This window comes from Phaseolus vulgaris, chromosome 10 (genome assembly GCF_051622355.1).
Source record: "Phaseolus vulgaris cultivar YP4 chromosome 10, ASM5162235v1, whole genome shotgun sequence".
Taxonomy (NCBI): domain Eukaryota; kingdom Viridiplantae; phylum Streptophyta; class Magnoliopsida; order Fabales; family Fabaceae; genus Phaseolus; species Phaseolus vulgaris.
The window spans coordinates 25,107,322-25,128,367 of record NC_143507.1 but is presented as its reverse complement, the minus strand read 5'-3'; the positions used below and the strand labels follow the sequence as shown (position 1 = coordinate 25,128,367).

Below are 21,046 nucleotides of genomic sequence, written 5' to 3'. Positions count from 1 at the left end.
CTGAAACTTGAATACCAAGAAAATGATGGAGAGGACCTAAGTCTTTTAGAGCAAAGGAGGAGTTGAGATTAGCAATGAGGTCTTTTATTTATGTCTCAGAGGATCCCGTAATGAGAATATAATCTACGTAAACGAGAACAAAAAGTGTATGAGAAGAGGCAAACTTAATAAAGAGATAATTATCACTTATAGTTGAATGAAAACCAAGATGTTTTAAGGCATTACTTGACTTAAGAAACCATGATCGAGGTGCTTGCTTCAAGCCATAGATAGCTTTTTGAAGATGAAAGATAAGATGTGGATCAGTGGACGTAAAACCAGGGGGTTGTTGCATGTAAAATCGTTCCATTAGGTCTCCATTAAGAAATGCATTACTAATGTTAATTTGACTTATGGTCCAATGGGAATCAACAACATGAGTAAGAACCAGACGAATGGTTATGTGGCGAACTACAGGGTTGAACATCTCAGCATAGTTAATCCCTTTTGTCTGGTTGAAACCTTTGGTTGCAAGTATTGCTTTGCATCTTTGTAGAGAACCATCTACATTAAGCTTAGTTTTATAAATCCACTTGCAACCAACTAGTGGTGCTCCTAGAGGAAGAAAGGTTAAAGTCCAAGTTTTATTTGAAAGTAAGGCATTGTATTCTTCATTCATGGCAGTAAACCAAATAGGAGATGAAACAACATCTTTAACCGAGGTTGGAGTAGAAGGAATAGAGGATAGAGATGTATGATAGGCTTTAGGTTTAAAAGTGTCAACTTTGGCACAGGTGATCATAGGATGAGTATTAGTAGGAGTGATAATAGGTGGATTGGAGAGAATGGGAAGAGTAGGGTGGTTTTGAGGGGAGGGAAGGTTGGAGAGGGAGACAATATCCAAAGCAGAGGATGAAAGAGTCTGATTGCATTGTTGCATAATAGTTATAGAAGGAACAATATCAGTTTGTACCTAGGAAGGGTCCGAGTCGATTTCAAACTTGGTTGCATGATCGGTGTAAGGAAACTTTGTTTCATTGAAGATCACATGGCATGAAATAATGGTTTTACTTTCGGGAGTAAGACAGATATAACCTGCATGTTGAATACTATATCCCAGAAACAAGCAGCGTGTAGAACGAAAAGAAAATTTACGTTGATTGTAGGGTCTTAAACTAGGGTAACAAACACAACCAAAAATCTTGAATTTATTGTAATCTGATTGACGTTGAAACATGAGATTATAGGGAATATTACCTTTTAACACATCTTTGGGAAGAACGTTGATAATGTGAATTGAGGCTATGAAAGCTTTAGCCCATAAATGGAGTGGGAGAGAAGCGGTGTTTGTCAAGGCGTTCTTTTTGCGCTAGTAGAAGAGCTTCTATTTCATTTGTGGTGTATGGATCTAACCTAGACATTATGGAGGCAACAAAGGGATCATAGTCTTCTGAGAGCCCGTCATGAATGACTTCCACTTGATCTTTAATCGTTACTGGAGTACCTATGACCGCTAGAGAATCAATAGTTTTTTAATTTCTAAAAGATAGGCATCTATAGTATGGTCATTCTTGGAAGTCTTGAGACGAAGCCTGTATTTTTTAATTTGTGCTCGAGTGTTTGAAGCAAAATACGTATGTAAAGTGGACCATATTTGAGATGAATATTGGAGACCTACCCTTTTGGTCAAGAAAGGAGCGGTCATAGAAGCTAACATCAAAGCAATCATGTGATTGTCTTGCTACTTGTAGAAAGAGTAGGCATGATTAGAGCAGGTGGAGAATCCATCAGCAACAAAAAGAAAATATGGGTGTATTGCATAATTATCAAGATATTTGGTTAACAAAAGACCATCAACTGTTGCAAGAACCTGTTGTTTCCATAATAGAAAATTGTCATTGAATAGTTTGAGAGAAATAGGTGTTGTGAAATGATGGAAGGTTGAAACGAAAGACTCCATGGAAACAAGGGACATGCCCTTAGTAAAGGTGGAAGAAGACATGAGAAAAAGGTTGCAGGAAAAAAAAAGTTCTTAATACCATATTAGAATATACAGAGAACCATAAGAGAAAAAACAAAAGGAATATTATTTATGTGTAAAAACTATATTTTGAAAACATAAAAAAAATTAAAAAAAATTAAAAAAAAATAAAATAAAAAAAAATAAAATATATATATATATATAGATGGAAGACCCAAACACGTGGGTTACATAACAATTATTCCTAAGAAGTTCAAATAAGAGAAGCATTATAATTTGGAAAAATAGAAGTGAGGGTAAAAAAATAATAATTATTGCATAATTTTATTGGATAAACTTGCCATTAAAAAAATCTATAGGTAATAATCAGCTTAATTTTTTCAATTTAAGAATGTAACACTAATTTAAGTCACACCAAATCTTGATCACAGTACAATTGATGAATTGATGCATGCACCCACACCATGTTAAATAAAAGAGTTATAGTATCCACACGTTCAATCCACCAACCAACTTATTTGAACGTTTAGCCATCAATTATAACTAACTTTAGATAAAGGTGTAATTGTTGGATAAATGATAACTTTAAATGCATGTCACTCAAAGTAAATATTTTCATCATGACAAGAGAGCCGTTATATATGCTTAGTGGTTATTTCAATTGAGTTGGAAAATGTAGTGTTTTTATGGACACTTTTACCAAGAATTGTGCATGATTGAAGAACCCTGTTTTGGGATATTAATCACAATATTGCTAATATTGAAACATGCCGTAAGAGTGGAGAAACGATAAAAATAAGGCTAAAAGGAAAATTCATATAAATGAGTTGGTATTTTGTAATTGAAAAAAGAAATATACTATCTTTAATATTTATGCATAGAAATTAAATAATTACTTTGAATGAGAATGTTTAGAAAGTGTGGTTTTTTTTAATCGTAGATTTTAATTTTAATGTTTATAATAATTCTTTGTATAAACAAAGTATTTATCTGTTACATTTACATGCTAAATAGTCACTTCAGTATAGATCTTTAAAGTTTTGTACGTAATTAAAAAATTGATATAATGAATCGCATATAGCCTAAATATTAAAAAACAATTATGTCATTATCCTAAAATTCTTACTTTAAAAACTAAAAGTTCAAAGTAATTAATGTACAGCTTTATGGTTTTAATATTTTCAACATTATAATAATAAATTATAACTAATAAACTATGATTACTTAAAACTATAGTTTGATGATTTTAAAATTTTAAAGTGTTTCAAGATAATCCATTAGTTTAGTATACATGGGTTGAAATGGCAAAGAGAGATTAGGTTTGAAGAAGAATTAAGACAAGTGAGAAAAATCATAAAAGGAGAAGTAGCAAGGAATTACATTACAAATATATATGATTATTACATACAACAACCAACTGAGACAAATTTCAGAAAACATAACATAAGTGGACCAAACTCTGAAACAACTAAGGGACACACCGACACCAAGAAAGACTCGCACAAGTGGAGCCCTCGTCGACCTCCCTTTATTTTTCATTACCTATTTCTACGTTACTATCAGATTCTTCCACTGAAAAATTCCCCTCCCTGCCATTTCTTCCTTATACCACATCCATCTTTTAGAACTTGATGCTGCAATATTGCACAAACAATCAAACAAATCAGCTTAAATATAACCATGAAAATTCAAACTAAAAAGAATGCAAGACACTAGTTCTAGAACTTCAGAACAAAGTTTTAACCATTTTTTAGAAGACCTTCCAGAAATTTTAACTAACCATTAAAAACTGGGTTAAATGCACACTTCTAGGCCTTTCCAGTAATACAATGAAGGTGTTCAGTTTCGCTTAAAACAAAATACTAGTCTCTGTCATCTCTTTAATGGGAATACATTATTTGTGGTCCTTATATTTCAAAGCATTATTCTTTTGTTTATATAAAAATATTATTAAAAAGTCGCCATTTTAAAAATATTATTATTAGCCAAAAATTTCCTTGGATAATAAAAAGCATCAAAACATTTTGAGGAGTAATAATGTTCAAAATACAATTAGACATTAAATGTGGACACCTCATTAGTATAATCATTAATCTCTTCTCCTAGAGCTAACCTAATCTGTAAAAAAATTTGCTCTTTCTGCAAATGTTTTGAGATATGTTAGAGTTTAACTGTGACAGCATAGCATTGCTCTACAGTTACTTTATTTAACAAGGGTATTACCCATCAGAAATTCTGAACCGTTTAATTAAGGAACACTAGTAGCTAACACTTGTGAGTTTGTGTACTAATTAATCAGTGTAATGTGGTTAGTAGTGAAAGAAATGTGTGAAGAAAAAAGTGGTTGAGGAGTGGTGGTGAGTTGAACATACGTAGCGCAGTTGGTGGAGGTGCTGATCTTGTAGGGAATTTGGACACCACATTTTTGTGGTAGTGAAGCTGCGTTTGCCGCGTTGAAACCCTGGGCTAACGCACCGGCAAGGGATTTTAGGCAGTTGCACGTGGCCTGGCGGTCAGCGGTGGTCTTCGCGGCGGAGTTCAGGCCCCTCACTCCGTTGCAACACGGCAGCGCCGGAGTTCCGCCGGTTCTTAGGTAGCTCAGGCATGGAGTCACGGCAGAGGCAACTTGCCCGCACGTGATGGCATGTGCCATGGGTGCACTCACCACGACCATGCACATCACTGCAACCATGCATGCAGTCTTCACGCTTGCCATCACCAAAGATTAGAGGAACAAATGAGAAGGATAGTGTCACAATATATGTTTACTTGTGTTGAGTTTCTTGCTTAGTGCTTGCAAGAAAAGTTGTGGAAGAGTAGGGTTTATATAGAACATGAGATAGGGTGAAGAAGTTATTAGACTGTCCATCATCATCATTCATTATGGTTACCTCTGTTATTTATTAATTATTTATCTTTTTAAAGATTTTGCTTTACATTTACTATCATTTTCAAAATTCAAAAAAGTATATTTTAATTTTACTCTTACCTTTTAACTAACTTAATTATTGTGAGTTAAAAATAAGAATATAAATATTTTGTCATGATGGTGAAATCTTACTTTGTTTTTCTGGTATTTGAAATTTGTAGATAATTGTGAGGTTTGATTTGAAATTATATGTAAAGATTGCGTGTATTTGGTTAAGAGAAAAAGTTTTGGAAGAGAGGATAAAGTATGAAAAGAAGAAAAAGTAGTGGATTTGTGGAAATTGTTTGATAAATTTTATCTCATATTTAATATTTGATATTTTTAAAATAATTATATAACTTTTCTTAATTTTTTATAATTAATACATAATATTTTTAATAATTAATATTTTTCAGAAATAATTTATTTTTATTTAATCAACTTATTTTTGAAATTATATTTTAAAAATATACTTAAACATCATTTTAACATTACACTAAACAATAATTTACTAATCTCAATTAATTTAATCAAATCAAATATATATAATAGTAAAATTTATACTCAAATTTATTATCTTTTTCATTAAATCTAATGAGTTCTCTTTTATCAAATTTATCTTCAAAACACTATAAATCAATCCTTCACACCGAATTTGGATTCAATCACTCTTCAACCAAACAAAAGAAATGATAAAAATAATTTTTTCAATCTACTAATAACACTTAACTTCATAACCTAACTTTTTCTAATAAAGGCAACACGAACCTAAAAAGAATTTGTGAACACAAATCACATGTGGTGTGTATTGGAGAGTGCATGTGGCGGGATTTGGTCTGTTGGTGGTTGAGATCAATTTAATGCAGTGTGGTGCATGGTCTAATCGTTGAGTACACCTGGCATAATGTGACGGTAGATTTGGTAACAGTTGAATCGATGACTAAGGCCAAGGCATGGGCAATGGTCAAAGTTTCACTCTCTGTATTTACTGTCACCAATTGACAGGTTTTGAATGGGTTACCTGTATCACTGTTTTCAAGTAAAACTAGTACTAATACTGTCGTAGCAGTGTTTGTATGTAGCAGAGTTCACTTTTGCTGGTATGGGAAAGAACCAAAGCAACATTAGTCACGGCACCCAATTCCGAAAATACAGATTCAATTGCATTGCATCTTCTGATTGGTGTTCATGGAGGCACATACTGCTACTAACATTTTAGGGTTTAAAAAGAAGAAAGATAAGGAAAAAACTAAAGTAATAAATACAATGAGTAACATGGTGTAAAAAGGGAAATTGAAAAGAAAAAGTAAATGTACAATTTCTATTCACAAAATATTGCCTAGAGAACAAGATATTATCTTCCTAATTGGTATAGCCCAGTGATTCAATTACATTTAAGTTTAATGATTTGTAATTTACTTGTAAAAAAATGTTTTTTTTTAAATGTTGGATTCATTATTCCTTAACCTGTTTTTTCTATCAAAATAATAAGGTTTTAAACAAATTTTTTGTTTCGTATCTGTGACCCTCATTGTTTCTTTTTCCTTGTTAAAAAATTTGTTAATCAGTTTGTATCTCTGGGTTATTTTCTGCTCACATTTTTCAGTGACTTTTTTTAAATAGCTGAAACTAATTAATGTTATTTTGGAACATGTGTAACACTAGAGTAGAATACAAGGTTCCATTTTCATCTTGCCCTGAAATCCTTCACAGTAATTTCATTGTTGTTTGGCCTTTATTAGGATGAGGATTGGAAAGAGAGAAAAAAAAAGAGTACAAATTTAATTTTTTTAAATGTAGAAAGAAGGGGTTAAAAATAAGTAGATTTAAGTGAAAAATTTGTAAATGATTGAATTGAATTATGTAAACAAATTAATTATTTTATTAAATTAATTATCAAAATACTTCAGTCTTAAATTAGAATTATTTTAATAAAAGTAAAGATTAATGTTTATATATAAAGATTTAGATATTAATTTATTTATCTGTTGAAATTTTTAAATAAAGAAAAAATGTACATTTGTTATACATAAACTTATTAAACATAAATATTGCACAGTTACATATGAAGTTTTAAATAACCTTAAAAATATAATTTATTATTATTTTATATGTATCTTAATTAATTACAAAAAAATAAACATTTTCAATTTGAATTCAACTTTATCCTGTACCTATGTATCAAAATAATAACTCATATAACTCTATCTAGGTATCAAAATAATAACCCATATAATTATCTCTTAATTACTTGATACCTATATATAAATATTATCCTTTGTGTTTTGAAAAAAATATTTAATCAATATATCCATTTTCACATACATTTAAACCCTAAATCTTAAACTTTAAACTAAATAAAACATGTAAAAGTAGAAAAGTGTTAGATCATTTACAAGTGAAAAAGAAGGACCATAATCGGTTATGCTCTTGGATTCTAAAAACATGCACATTAACCTCTGAACACCGAAAAGAGATATATGTTCATGGCACATTAAAAAAGCAGCACGTATATATCAATTGCATGAAATAAAGCAGGACAACTTTGACATTGCACAAAGTTAACCCAACTTTCCTTTCTTTCTCACCAAATCAACACAAACTCATACAACCAAACATGAACAGTGCAGACTCTTTCTCAACCTCCACATCCATCACAATTGTGGAACCACCCAATCAAAGAAAGAATTAATGTTATGTTAGTAAATTAAAGGTGAAAGTGAAAGAAGAAAAAAATTAGAGGTTTTAAAAAATAAAATATGGATAAAAATTAATTAAAATAAAAAAATGAAATTTGAGTTTTATGTAAACTAGAACTTAAAAATTGATTATATAGACTATTAAAAAATTGATTATAGAAACTAAAATATCTTTAAGGTTGATTTCAACACATATTAAAAGCAATAAAAAAAACAAAAAAATTAAAACAAAAAATAAGGCTAAATATTTTGAAAGCTTCAACATTCGATTAAGTGTAATCAAAGAAGCATTTTGAAATGCTTATAATGACTTAAGAACGTGCAAATTGCATAAGATCATAAGTTTCCATTTCAAGCGTTTAACGCATTGAAGGAGAAGAACAACGTGGAAGATTCGAGAATATATTTGAGTAAAGAGTATTAAAGCTTAACGTTCATATTTAAAGAATGTAAAGAAAGTATTTTAAATTTCTTACACATTCAAGACACACAAAGATCAATCAAAAGCAATTGTTTCTACATTGAACATTTAATGATTATATGGAAGAATAAAGAACCCTAGCTTCAACGGTCACATATATGAAGACTATATAAAGACCTTGAAGGTGAAGAACGCAACATGAATGAGAAGCCAATGAATATTAAAAGTGTACAAAAACGATTTTATAGTTGTGTATTAAGAACAATGTTATATAGTTTACATCTGCTTAGATTGGGTTGTGAGATTTGGTTTCTGAGGTAAACCTTTGTAAATACTTCACACTGTGAATTATACCCTATGAGCTTTCATTGTTCTCTTAGTAGAGAAGTTTTCTTATTATTAAGAGGTCTTGATCTCATGAGGAGATTATGACTGATTGCTTTGAGAGATACAAAGTACTTGGTGTACCTAAAGAGGTAAAGAATACTTGGTATACCTGGAGAGGTAGAGAATTCTTAGTGTACCAAGAGAGGTAGATAATACTTGGTGTACCTAAAGAGGTAAAGAATACTTGGTTGACCAACAGAGGTGTAAGAATATTGGGGGACCTGAAGAAGTGTAAGAATACTTGTGTACTGGAGAGGTGGAGAATACTTAGTGAAAGGCTCTTGAGCGGGTTGCTTGAGAGGACAGGACGTAGCTCTTGTTGTTGGTTAAACCAGTATAATTTTTTGTCTACTTTTCTCTCCCTATTCTTGTTTAGACATTGTTGTTAATGACTGATACTCTGCAAATTGAGTTTAGGCTCCATTCATATCCACACCCCCCCCCCCCCCCCCCCCCGCCCCTTTGGAGCCAATTGAACCTTTACGAGAGTGATAACTTAAGCTTTATGAGAACTCAAACAACTTATAATGTTAATTGTCAATATTATAATTAATCATTTCACATTAGTAAAATCAACTCTTCTTCTACCTTTTAATTTACTTAGTCCTCCTGTTGATAACTTTTAAAGTAATTGTGTAAGGATCGAGAAAAATAGGCTTAAAGTAGAAATGGTACAATTAAAATGACACATGAATATTTTATTATTAAATTTAAAAAAGCATATTGATCCAGCCGGTTGACTTGAGTGCAAGAGTCTTGCCACGTCAAAGATCTCTCCTTTGGATCAGCTTCGCACCACGTTAGCTTTTGCTCTTCACGTCTTAATTCCTCGCAAGAACCTGAAGAAAACAGAGTGGCGCCACTGCGGCCGATCGCGCTCCGACGCTCAAGTCAGTGGAAGAATCACCAAAAACTCAGAGAGAATATCTCAACTCAAGGAACCGTGCGTAGTGAATCTCAGTGTACTAAAAGTATTCTGAAAACGTACCTCAAAAGTATGTTAAGTGTTCCTTATATACCTGAGCTTTTTCTCTCTCCTGACGGTTACGCCTCCAGACACGTGGCTCTCATCCAGTTGTACACGTGTCACCATCTGGAGCCTCCACAACTTGAGCGTTACTTCTACTCTTTTCGCCATTCGACTAAGTTATCCATACAGGGAGTAACTTGGTGCACAACTTTCCTGATCGTTCGGCGATGTGCCCCTTTCAGCGGTGTGTAAACCACCCGATCTCCTAGCATTCCCCGGCGATCTCTAACCACCTGATCTCCTAGTACTCACATACGACGACTGTGACGCAACTCTGGTGACCGCCGGTTACACATACGAGAGATCGGAGAACGCCAATTCAGCGATCGGCGACTATACTGACTTCCCGATTTACTTCCCTTCTGTCGGCCAGGTGTCCCGTTCAACACACCTATATTATCGCTTGCTGCCACGTCATCACACCCGATGACCTGATCGGTACACATATAAATAAAAAATCAGTTATTCAGGTTTCATTTCAAAAGAACCGTCATCTCTCTAAAATCTCCTTTTTCCTTTCCTCTACTTTCTCTCTAAGATTATGATCTCCTCGCTCATCAGCTTGACGATTGGAGTTTGCCATTATACTCCTGCCAGCAAATACTACAAGACTACCTGATCAGAATCTTTAATAGAGTAAGTTCATTTTTGTTCTTCCCTTTGAGTCAAATTTTGAGTAAAGGTTCAAGCGAACCTCTCCCTTGCCTATATACGCCAAGGTTGAGAACAGTAAGGTTTCGAGTAAACGTCTCCCCTGCCTTTATGCGTCAAGGTCAAGAAAGGTAAAGTTCCTGTTAAAACTCTCCCTTTGGATGAAAATGCCACGGTCGAGAAAGGCAAGGGAAACTAAGTGCAGAAACGAGTTCGTAAAGGATCGTGCTACTTAGGTAGGGACAATCATTGGCGCGCTGTTAGTTGGCAGAATCGTTTCAAAACATACGAGTTAGTTGAAGACAGACACAATGTTAAGTTTGAAAAGAAGAAGGTGCTCATACATAGAGGGGTCAGATTGGAAAGGAAAGACTTTCATACATAATGGTATATATAGAATAATCAGATGTTCATTAAGTTACAAAATGAAGACAATGGCAGGAAGATTCACCACCGCTATTCAGCATCCACCAATTGCCCATCGGAAATGGTCTTGTTCAAACCTGTTTGAGAAAGGTCCACCCCAAGATGCAAGCCATGGCAACCTGGGCCATGGCATCCTCTAGGAGGACGCTAGAAGCCCAAGGGTAAAGATTTTTGTAATTTGGGGTTGGTTGTTCCATCTTACAGAAGAAAGCTAAAACAGAAAAGAAAAACAAAGGCAATACTCAGAAGAAGAAATGTGTGCGTTTTGGAAAAACAAAGTAAATAAGCAGAAAAGCAGAGAACAATGTGTTGAAGATGGGAAGCTTTGATGTATAAAATCCTCATGAAGCCTGAAGCTATGTTGTGTTTTAGGTTTAGGTTTTGGTAATGGGATTTAGAATCTTTGTAAGATCAGTCTTGATTCTCAAACAAATCTTATTTCAATCTGTTTTAAAGATTAAAGTGTTTTTCCATGCAAAGGGAAAACAACCGATTAAAGTTTCGAGATAATCGGTTGTTTGTCACTTAGTTGGCAAAGGTGTTTTAAAACTGTTTTTTGAATCAGTTGTATAACTGTCAAAACCATTCATCGGTTAAATCGCAGTTTTAACCGATTAAATGTAAGTTTTCATAACAGTTTTTTGAAAACCTGTTTTAACTGATTTGGTTGTTCAAATCTGAATAGTAGCTTCTCAAGGAATATAAAACCAGTATCCTTTCAAACGTGAAAAGATTGATGAAATAGAAAAGTTTGATACTCTGATTTGAGATTGATTTGAGAGATTACCAACTGTTTGTGAAAAGGTGTTTTACCAAGTTTTAGCAAGATTGCTTTTGAGCTTTGCTATGATTCAAGAACTGATCAATAGGATTTCTGGTGTACTATGATTCCAGGTGTTTTCTACCCTTGTTTAGTTTCTTCTAATTGTTCATATTACTCTCTGTAAAACTGTTGTAAGATCCTGTAAAGTCAGTGTGGTTTTGGCTTGAGGTGTTGGCTGTGTGCAAAGAGGGTGAGTAGGCTTTGTGGGATTCAAAGTCACCTCTTTGTGTTGTGTGTTTGTAATATGTGATTGGTTACATAGTGAAATACTTAGTGGTTTGACTGAGGGCTGGATGTAGCTCTGGAATAGAGTGAACCAGTATAAACCTTGTGTGTAATTTTCTCTATCTCTTCTCTCCATAACTGTTTGATATTTTCCAGTGTCATAAACAACCGGTTAAATCGTCATTTTAACCGATTATAATTCTGATATTTGTTTCTGTTTGACAATTTGATTGGCTTTCTGAATTGCTTTTCTGAGTTGATTGTTAAAGTTTCATTCTAAGCAAAGTATTTGTGAAAATCTTTTGTAAACAATTCACCCCCCCTCTTGTTTTAGCCATCGATCCTAACACGATGATCGTAGGAGCGAGAAATATAAACAGTCCCAGCACAGTTATAAGTAGATTAAGAGCATCGAAATGATAAGGAAAAGGCAGTTACATGATAAAAAAGCGTACCTTGAAGTGATTATGCTTCGAGGAGACGAGGTATTTGAGAGAAGAGAATAGAGCGTTTGAAGCAGAAATGTTTGAAAAGATACACAGAGAGGGAATGAAACAGTGAAGGGAGCATAAGAAACCCTTAGGAAGGAGAGTTTGTATGCTAATCTTGCTAAGTGTATGTTTGCACTAGATCATATAGACTTCCTAGGGTTTGTTGTGAGTTCAAAAGGGGTGCATGTAGATCAAGAAAAGGTTGTAGCAATTCAACATTGGCCAACACCCACCAATGTTAATGAGGTACGAAGTTTTCATGGACTTGCTAGTTTTTATAGGTGGTTTGTGCAAAACTTTAGTACCATTGTCATACCTCTAAATTCCATAGTAAAGAAGGATGTGGTATTCAAGTAGGGACAAGACCAAATTCAAGCTTTTGAAACTTTGAAGGAAAAATTGACTAAGGCCTCCATTTTAGCCTTCCTAATTTTACTAAGACATTTGAAATAGAATGTGATGCTTCTAACATAGGCATTGAGGCTGTTCTCCTTCAAGAGGGTCACCCCATAACTTATTTTAGTGAGAAACTCAAGGGGAGTCATCTCAACTACTCCACCTATGATAAGGAACTTTATGCTCTTTTTAGAGCCTTGCAAAATTGGCAACAGTACCTTTTTTTCAAAAGAGTTTGTGATACATAGTGATCATGAATCCCTTAAATATTTGAAAATCCAAAGCAAGCTTAACAAGAGACATGCCAAGTGGGTGGATTTCCTTGATCAATTTCCTTATGTGATCAAACATAAGCAAGGTAAAATAAATGTGGTTGCGGATGCTCTTTCAAGAAGATATACCTTGCTACATGTTTTCTATGTTCAATACTTAGGTTTTGATCACATAAAGGAAATCTATAAAGATGACCTTGATTTCTCTCTTATCTATCAAGAGTGTTCCAAAGGAGGACATAAAGACTTTTTCATACATGATGGTTTCCTTTTCAAAGGAAAAAGACTTTGTGTTCCCCAAGGATCTTTAAGACAATCTCTTGTTAGAGAGGCACATAAGGGTGGGCTTATGGTACACTTTGGGGTAGCTAAGACTTTAGATACATTGCATGAACATTTGTTTTGGCCCCACATGCGCAAATCCGTACATAGCTTCTGTGATAAATGCATAGCATGTAGGAAGGCTAAATCTAAAGTGCAACCCCATGGTTTATATACCCCTCTTCCCATCCCTAATATGCCTTGGGTAGATATTTCAATGGATTTTATTCTAGGTCTTCCCAAGACATCTCAGGGTATGGATTCTATCTTTGTGGTAGTGGAACGCTTTTCTAAAATGGCTCACTTTACTGCATGCCACAAAGTAGATGATGCTTGTTTTATTACAAATCTCTTTTTTAAGGAAGTAGTTTGTTTGCATGGGCTTCCTAGAAGTATTATATCTGACAGAGATTCGAAGTTCTTAAGCCACTTTTGGAGGACTTTGTGGGGAAAACTTGGAACTAAACTCTTGCTTTCTACTACTTTCCATTCCCAAACTGATGGTCAAACTGAAGTGGTTAATAGAACTTTGGGTCAAATGTTAAGATGCCTTATTTCCGGGAACCCAAGGGTGTGGGAAAATTTACTACCTCATATTGAATTTGCCTATAATAGAGTAGTAAATTCTACCACTGCCCACACTCCTTTTGAGGTTGTTTATGGGTTCAATTCCCTTACACCTCTTCACCTTCTTCCAGTTCCTATACTTGATGAGGTGTTGTGCAAGGATGGTTTTGAAAAAAGTTTCTTTTATTAAAGACTTGCACCATCACATCAAGCTGCAAATTGAAAGTAGGGTCGGCAAGTATGCTGAAATTGCCAACAAGAGGCGCAAGACATTAATCTTTGAACCCGGGAATTGGGTTTGGCTACACTTGAGGAAGGATAGATTCCCTACTCAAAGGAAGTCCAAACTTATGCCACACAGTGATGGTCCTTTTCAGGTCATCAAAAGGATTAATGATAATGCCTATGAATTAGATATGCCCGATACATACCTTTGTAGTCATTCTTTTAATATCAGTGATCTAACTCCTTTCTCTGCAGGTCTTCCAAATTCGTGGACGAATTCTCTCTCACCCGAGGAGCATCATGAGAACCAAGGAGAGAGGGTGCCTGAGGCCCAAGCCCAACCCATGATCTCATCAACCACCATGCCTCAGAGGATTACTAGGAGCAGGGCACAAACATTAGGAGATGAGCATCAATTGATGTCTCTTTTTGTAATTTCTTTAGAGTAGTTTATATAGAACATAAAAGGAAGGTGTGGATAGAAGTTTAGGGCCTATGAGAAGAAATGACAACAAGTCACGCCCTCCATGTGACTCACCTTTAGGCGCCATTTTCAAATGGCTTTTCATTTGATTTTCCCACCTTTTCTTTAGTGAAATATGGCTCTCTCACACTATATATATAGGTGCTTGGCTCATGTAATCATAAGTTGAATGAAGAGTAAAGTTACTATACACAAATTGTGTGAGATTAGTGAGACTTGTTTCTCCTAGCTTAGTCTTATCTTGAGAGTGTTTGGGAGCTCTCAAGTGGCGGCATCATCACTTATCTTGGAGCAATTCACCATTCCAAGTGGCGTGATCTTCTTCCCAAGCTTCATCCCCATAAGCTTTCCTTTCACTAATCTTTTTCCATTCCATTTCCATTCCTATTTTCAATTCCAAAATATGTCTTGTTCTTGTTTTTGTGCATTATTTTCAATTCGGTCCATATGTGTTGCTCACCTTGTGTTTGCTTAACTTATGCATCTAATTGTCATTCATTCTCACCATTGAATTGTGTTTTTCCTTTGGCCTAATGGAAATGAACATTCACATCTACTTAAAACTTGTTAAATTAATTTCCAGTGGAAATTTTCCTTAGGCTTCTCACCTATAATTGTTCTAAAATCTAAATATAAGTAAAGTGTCACTAATCCAATAAACAATCCTAAACATCAACTCACATCAGAAAGTTTCTTGGCTTCCTATTGACTTAAAGGGACATAGAGGCAAACCCTGAAAAATGTGCAGCGATCATAGGGATAGGGAGCCCAGCCAATGTGAAGGAAGTACAATAGCTAACCGGGCGCATGGCCGCCCTATCTCATTTCTTGTCGGCCAGTGGAGATATGGGGTACCCCTACTTCCAATGTCTTAAGAAGAACAACCGTTTTGCGTGGACTAGTGAATGCGAATAAGCTTTCACCAAGTTGAAAGAGTACTTTGCTAGTCCCTCTGTTCTTGGTAAGTCAGTTCCAGGAATTCCCATTCGTCTTTATTTTGCGATTTCAAATCAGGCAATCAGCTCGGGTCTTTTGCAAGATCAGGATAAAGTCCAAAAGCCAGCCTATTTCGTAAGCAAGGTGTTGCAGGGACCAGAGACTCGGTACCAAGCTATCGAGAAGGTTGCCCCAGTTGTGGTGTTCGCAGCTCAATGGCTTCGCCATTACTTCCAAAGCTTCACCGTTATCGTCATGGCCAACCTTCCCATACGTAAAGTCCTCCAAAAGCCTGATATAGCAGGTCAGATGGTCCGCTGGGCGGTTGAGCTATCTGAGTTTGACATACAGTATGAACCACAAGGGCCAATCAAAGGCCAGGTTTATATAAACTTTATGGTGGAACTTTCATCCAAGGACTCCCAACCGGATCCTAATGATTTCCAATGGGTCTTGTAGGTCGATGGGTCCTCCAATCAACAAGGGAGCGGAGCTGGGGTCATTTTAGAAGGACCAAACGGGCTGTTAAACGAACAAGCCCTGAGGTTTGCGTTTAAGGCAAGCAACAATCAAGATGAGTATGAGACCTTGATAGCAGGGATGTTGCTAGCCAAAGAGTTGGGAGCTCAGAGCTTGTTGGTGAAAAATGACTCATTGCTCATCACCGGGCAAGTCATAGGCGAGTATCAAGCCAATGACCAGCATCTAGCCTCATATCTCAAGTACTTGATGATCTTGAGAGCAACTTTCTCTATATTCGATCTTGTTCATGTTCCCAGAGAACAGAACTCCCGAGCAGACCTATTGTCTAAGCTAGCTAGCTCAAGGAAAGGTGGTCGGCAGAGGTTAGTAATCCAGGAGACATTAAAGTCACGCAGGACAGTTGTAAAAGGGTTGTTCGAGGTCGACCACTTTGAAGTCTTAGGGATTAGCTCAAGAAAGGGGAGAAAGCATCAATCGATGATTCAAGAAACCCTGAAAGTCCCAAGGATAACCACCCATGAGTTATTTGAGGATGAATTTCTTGAAGTTCTGCAGGTCAACACCATAGAGACTTGGGTACCACCCTACAAGCGTTATCTTGTTGATGGGTTACTCCCCATTATGCCTATGGAGGCCAAGATTGTGAAAAGGAACGTAGGTCAGAATACGAAGATAGATGGGAACCTATTTCGTCACGGTTATACCCACCCGATCCTCACGTGTGTAAGTGGAGATCAATGCGCCCGCATAATGGCTGAGCTTCATGAAGGCATTTGCGGCAGTCACATAGGAGCACGAGTTCTCTTGTTGAAAGTCATCCGAGCAAGGTATTACTGATCGACCATGAAGTAGGATTGTGTGAGATATGTCCAACGCTGTGAGCAATGTCAGAAACACGTTGATTGGTGCCATGCACCAGCTGAGGAGCTGCGATTTATAGCCCATGGCCTTTCCATTCATGGGGATAGACATTTTAGGCCTTTTCCCAGAAGTACCTCATTTTGTCCATAGAATACTTCACCAAGTGGATTGAAGCTGAGCTAGTTTCTCAAATAACTGCTTATAAGGTCCAACATTTTGTCTGGAAAAACATTAAGTGTCGCTTTGAGGTTTCGAGACACCTAGTGTCCGACAACAGAACTCAATTCACTAGCCAACAGTTGGGTAAGTTGTGCTCAGAGCTCGGAATAAAGCAGGTATTCGCCTCGGTAGAACACCCCCAAACAAATGGCTAGGCTGAGCCAGCTAATAGTGTCCTACTAAGAGGGTTGAAGAGGAGGTTAGTAAAGGCTCATGGAACTTGGTCAGAAGAAATTCTCGAAATCATGTGGTCCTAAACACCACCCCGCAATCGCAGCTAAAGAGACGCCTTTCAGTTTGGTATATGGGTTCGATGCCATGATACCAGTAGAGGTACATGAGAATTTGCCCAGGTTCAGAAGTTTTGATGTTGAATAACCTAACGAATGAAGAAAGGTAAACCTAGATTTGTTGGACGAGGTGCGTGATCATGTCTGCATCAACTCGAAGGCTTTAAAAAGAAGGGGTGGAGTTAAAGCATAAGAACAAGACGAAACCTTGGCAGTTCAAGGTTGCCAACTTGGTGATGCAAAAGGCCTACCCCTACCAGCTGGAGAATAAGTTATCCCCAAAGTGAATTGTGTTAGAATTGATGGCTTAAACAAAAGGGGGGTGAATTGTTTCTAAAAGATTTTCGCAATTACTTTACTTTAGAATGAATCTTTAACAATCAACTCAGATAAGCATTTCAGAAAGTCAATCAAACAGTCTAACAGAAACAAATATCAAAATTTCAATAGGTTAAAACACGATTTAACCGGTTGTTTATGGCAGCGAAAATATCAAACAGTTAAAGAGTTGAGAGAGAGATATACACACAGGTTTATACGGGTTCACTCAATCCTTGAGCTACATCCAGTCCTCAGTCAAACCACTGAGTATTCCACTATGTAACCAAACACATTACAAACACCCACAAAGAGGTGATCCTGAAACTACAAGACCTACTCACCCTCTTTGCACACAACACACACCTCAAGCCAGAATCACACTGACTTTACAGGATTTTACAAACACGTTTACAGAATGTAATATGAACAATTACAAGAAACTAAGACAGGGTAGAAAACACCTGGAATAACAGTAAACTAGAAGCCCTATGATCAGTTCTTGAATCACAGCAAAGCTCAAAAGCAATCTTGCTAAACTTGAAAAACTCCTTTTCACAAACAGATTGTAATCTCTCTTTTTTTTTTATCTCAAATCAGAGTGTAAAACTTCTATATTTCTATCGTGTGAAACATTTGATAGAAGGCTATATTTATAACCTTTGAAAAGCTACAGTTTTAGGCAGATTTGAATAATTGAATCAGTTAAAACAAGTTTTCAAAATACTGTTATGAAAACTCACTTTTAATTGGTTGAAACCACGATTTAACCGGTTGAATGGTTTCAGCAGTTACACAACTGATTCAAAAAAAAGTTTCAAAAACTCCTTTGCCAGCTAAGTGACAAACAACCGACTGTCTCAAAACTTTAATCGATTGTTTTTCCCTTTGCATGGAAAAAACACTTAGTTCTTTAAAACATATTGAAACAAGCTTTCTGTAGGAATCAAGACTGATCTTACAAAGATTCTAAACCCCATAACTAAACCCAAACCTAAAACACAACACAACTTCAGGTTCCATGGGGATTTGATACATCAAAGCTTCCCATCTTCAACAATCTCCCCCTATTTGATGGAGACAAATCCTTGGGATGCTTTTAGGAATGTTCTTTGTTTAGAATTTGTTGAATCCTGCATTCATTGAACAAACACAGGGTAATCAAATCCAAAACAGATGTACACCATACACTAGTTCTCACTAGGTGATTTCCAAAAGGAATATCAGCCACAATCAAATGAGAAACCAACACTTATACAAGAATGCATAAGAACAGTCAGTTATTTTGTAGAGATAATCGGTTAAAATTCTGTAAACCAGAAATAACAGCAGTTAAAAACTTCAAATTTAAAGCAGTTAACGTAGTCAATAATAGCAATGTTCAAAAGTAGTAAAACAAAATTAAGAACATTACAACTCCCAACAATACTTCTCCCCCTATTTGTTTCATCAAATAGACAAAAGGTAGGATTAAAAACAGCTTAAAATAAAACCAAATGTTTAAGATTATAAACTAGAAATTTAAAATGAAGGATTATCCTCCCTTTCAAACTGTAGTTCTAGAATTTGTCTCTGGACTTCTTCAATTTGCTCATCCAGTGTTGAAAAACGTGTATCCATGTTGTCAGCCTTGACTCGCACATTTCGTATAGGTTCCTTTGATTGTCAGCAAATGTGTCCATTCTATTGATCATTAACCTTTCAAAAGATAACTTGATAGGCATCCTTTCATCCATATTGATGTCATGATGTTCACCTTCTTGAGTTTCAGTAGCAGGTTCATCTTGCATTGCTGCCTGTTCAGGTTCATCACCTTCATTAGTTCCACTTGGGCAAGCTTGATCACCATCCTTGCTTACCCATCTTCCACCAATCTTAGTAAATCCCATCTTACTTAGGGATCCACTATTGATCTCACTGGAGGGCTTGATTACTTCTGCTAGCTCCCCTTCTATATCCACTTCAAAATAATGAAGGAAATTAGAAATCAAAATGGCATAGGGATAATGAAAGTCACATAACCTCATAGCTTTTTGCATGTGCTCTTTGATTGTTTGAATTCAGTTTATCTTCACTTTATTCATGATACAGTAGATCAAGAGAAGATCTTCTTCAGAAAGAGTTGAATGGTTGCTCCCCCTAGGTGTGAGAATCCATGAAACTATGAAAGCCACAAGCCTTTCATCAAGCTTCAACCCACCAACTGAAAAATTCCTCACTTTGGAGTGGGGATTCTTGAGACAACCTTTGTAAAATTGGATTTTGTTGAAATCTTCCACTACTCCAAGGTTTCCCCTATTGATTCTCAGTCCAAAAGATTTAAGGCCAGTCACAGCAGACCATACATCACTTGTGATGACCATATCTACACCTTTGACATGTGAAACAAGTGAGTCACCATAAAAAAGAAGGTTAGTGTAAAATACCTTGACAAGATCAGGATATATGTTCCCAGTAAGTTCTAGAAATCTCTTCAACTTTTGTTCCTTGAGAATGCTCCTCACAGAATCCAGCTTCTGCTGTTTCATCCATGTGAAGGAAACAACCTTTGGTGTATTCACATTCTTTCTACTTGTCTCAAGTAGATACTTGTTGATGAGATTTGTATCACCTGCAAAACACCCATTGATTTCATCCTATTTGCAGAGGGAGGAGTGCCAACCATTGCTTAATTCAGGACAAGGTTTTTAACTCACTGCAGAAACGAAACTTAAAACAAAGAAGAGAGAAAAACAGTTTGTATGTGTGAGAAATAGCAACAAATTGCATTGTCTTATATTAGCTAAACTTCATGGTCAAAGATGGCACAAATAGAGATGTTTTCAAATTGAAAAACGAATCAAATCTGAACAATAAAGCTGACATAGTCAGTCAAACCAGAAAAGTACAGATTCACATGTGATTTTGACCAAGCATTAAAGACAGTTTTGTTTTTCAAGATTTGGAGGGATATGATCTATTAATAGCAGATGCAACAGAGTTAAATCGTATTCAAACATTCAATTAATACACTTTTGACCATACACATCACTGGATTCAACAAAATTATAAACTAGAATTTAAAATTCAAAAACAGATTTACCCAGAGTTTGTCAGATAGAAAATAATCGGTTGTTTCGAGGAAACAATCAGTTGAATTTCTGTTCTGAGGAAAAAATTTCAAAAACCTATGTTGCATACAATTATTATTGCTTACCATGTTTGCAAGATATTAAAAGTAGAGGAACAGATAAAGCACACAACAATTGCACATTGAAACACAGAGTAAAATACTTAATTGAATTTAAGCAACAATTGTTCTAAAAAAAGAATGAGAATTTTATTCCCATATTTCCTAATTACAGAAAGATCAAATGATTAGCACTAGACTTTTGCATGTTGGCATGTACAGAAATTCAGTCATTGCAGAACCTTTCAAAATCAGAAATCTGCAAAACAAAACTTTGTCAAATTTCAAGATTTGATCCCTTGAAGAATTTGGGACCTTTAGTGTTAGATTTATCTTTTGAACTAGCAATACATCTAGGAATCCACTTATAGATACCTTTAGGTATAAGAGATTTACGAAACCTGCAGTACCTGACAAAATGGCCTTTCTTCATGCAATAGAAGCATGTAACAACCGGTTGAAACGATTTTTTAATCGATTGTTT

General features: G+C 35.6%; 2 protein-coding genes across 2 annotated transcripts; one reads left to right on the top strand and one right to left on the bottom strand.

The window, feature by feature from the left end:
- Window positions 1-3,314: 3,314 nt before the first annotated feature.
- On the bottom strand, window positions 3,315-4,775 carry LOC150024701 (non-specific lipid-transfer protein 1-like). Its single transcript, XM_090296329.1, has 2 exons — window positions 4,333-4,775; window positions 3,315-3,594 (listed from the first exon to the last, which is right to left on the bottom strand). Exons 1-2 carry the CDS (start codon window positions 4,674-4,676, stop codon window positions 3,582-3,584), a joined length of 357 nt encoding a protein of 118 aa, XP_090152455.1. The 5' UTR covers window positions 4,677-4,775; the 3' UTR covers window positions 3,315-3,581.
- An 8,963-nt stretch (window positions 4,776-13,738) lies between these two features.
- On the top strand, window positions 13,739-16,542 carry LOC150024700 (uncharacterized). The gene is made up of 3 exons (XM_090296107.1): window positions 13,739-14,233; window positions 15,301-15,603; window positions 15,682-16,542. Exons 1-3 carry the CDS (start codon window positions 13,739-13,741, stop codon window positions 16,540-16,542), a joined length of 1,659 nt encoding a protein of 552 aa, XP_090152233.1.
- The last annotated feature ends 4,504 nt before the right edge of the window (window positions 16,543-21,046 follow it).

What these genes read in the sequence shown, in the direction of transcription:
- LOC150024701 (XM_090296329.1), bottom strand. Translation starts at nt 4,676, where the DNA reads ATGGCAAGCGTGAAGACTGCATGCATGGTTGCAGTGATGTGCATGGTC.
- LOC150024700 (XM_090296107.1), top strand. Translation starts at nt 13,739, where the DNA reads ATGGTTTTGAAAAAAGTTTCTTTTATTAAAGACTTGCACCATCACATC. An exon ending in ATCAATTGATGTCTCTTTTT is followed by an intron (nt 14,234 to 15,300) that starts GTAATTTCTTTA and finishes ATTTCAAATCAG; the next exon opens with GCAATCAGCTCGGGTCTTTT. An exon ending in AAGGGCCAATCAAAGGCCAG is followed by an intron (nt 15,604 to 15,681) that starts GTTTATATAAAC and finishes TGGGTCTTGTAG; the next exon opens with GTCGATGGGTCCTCCAATCA.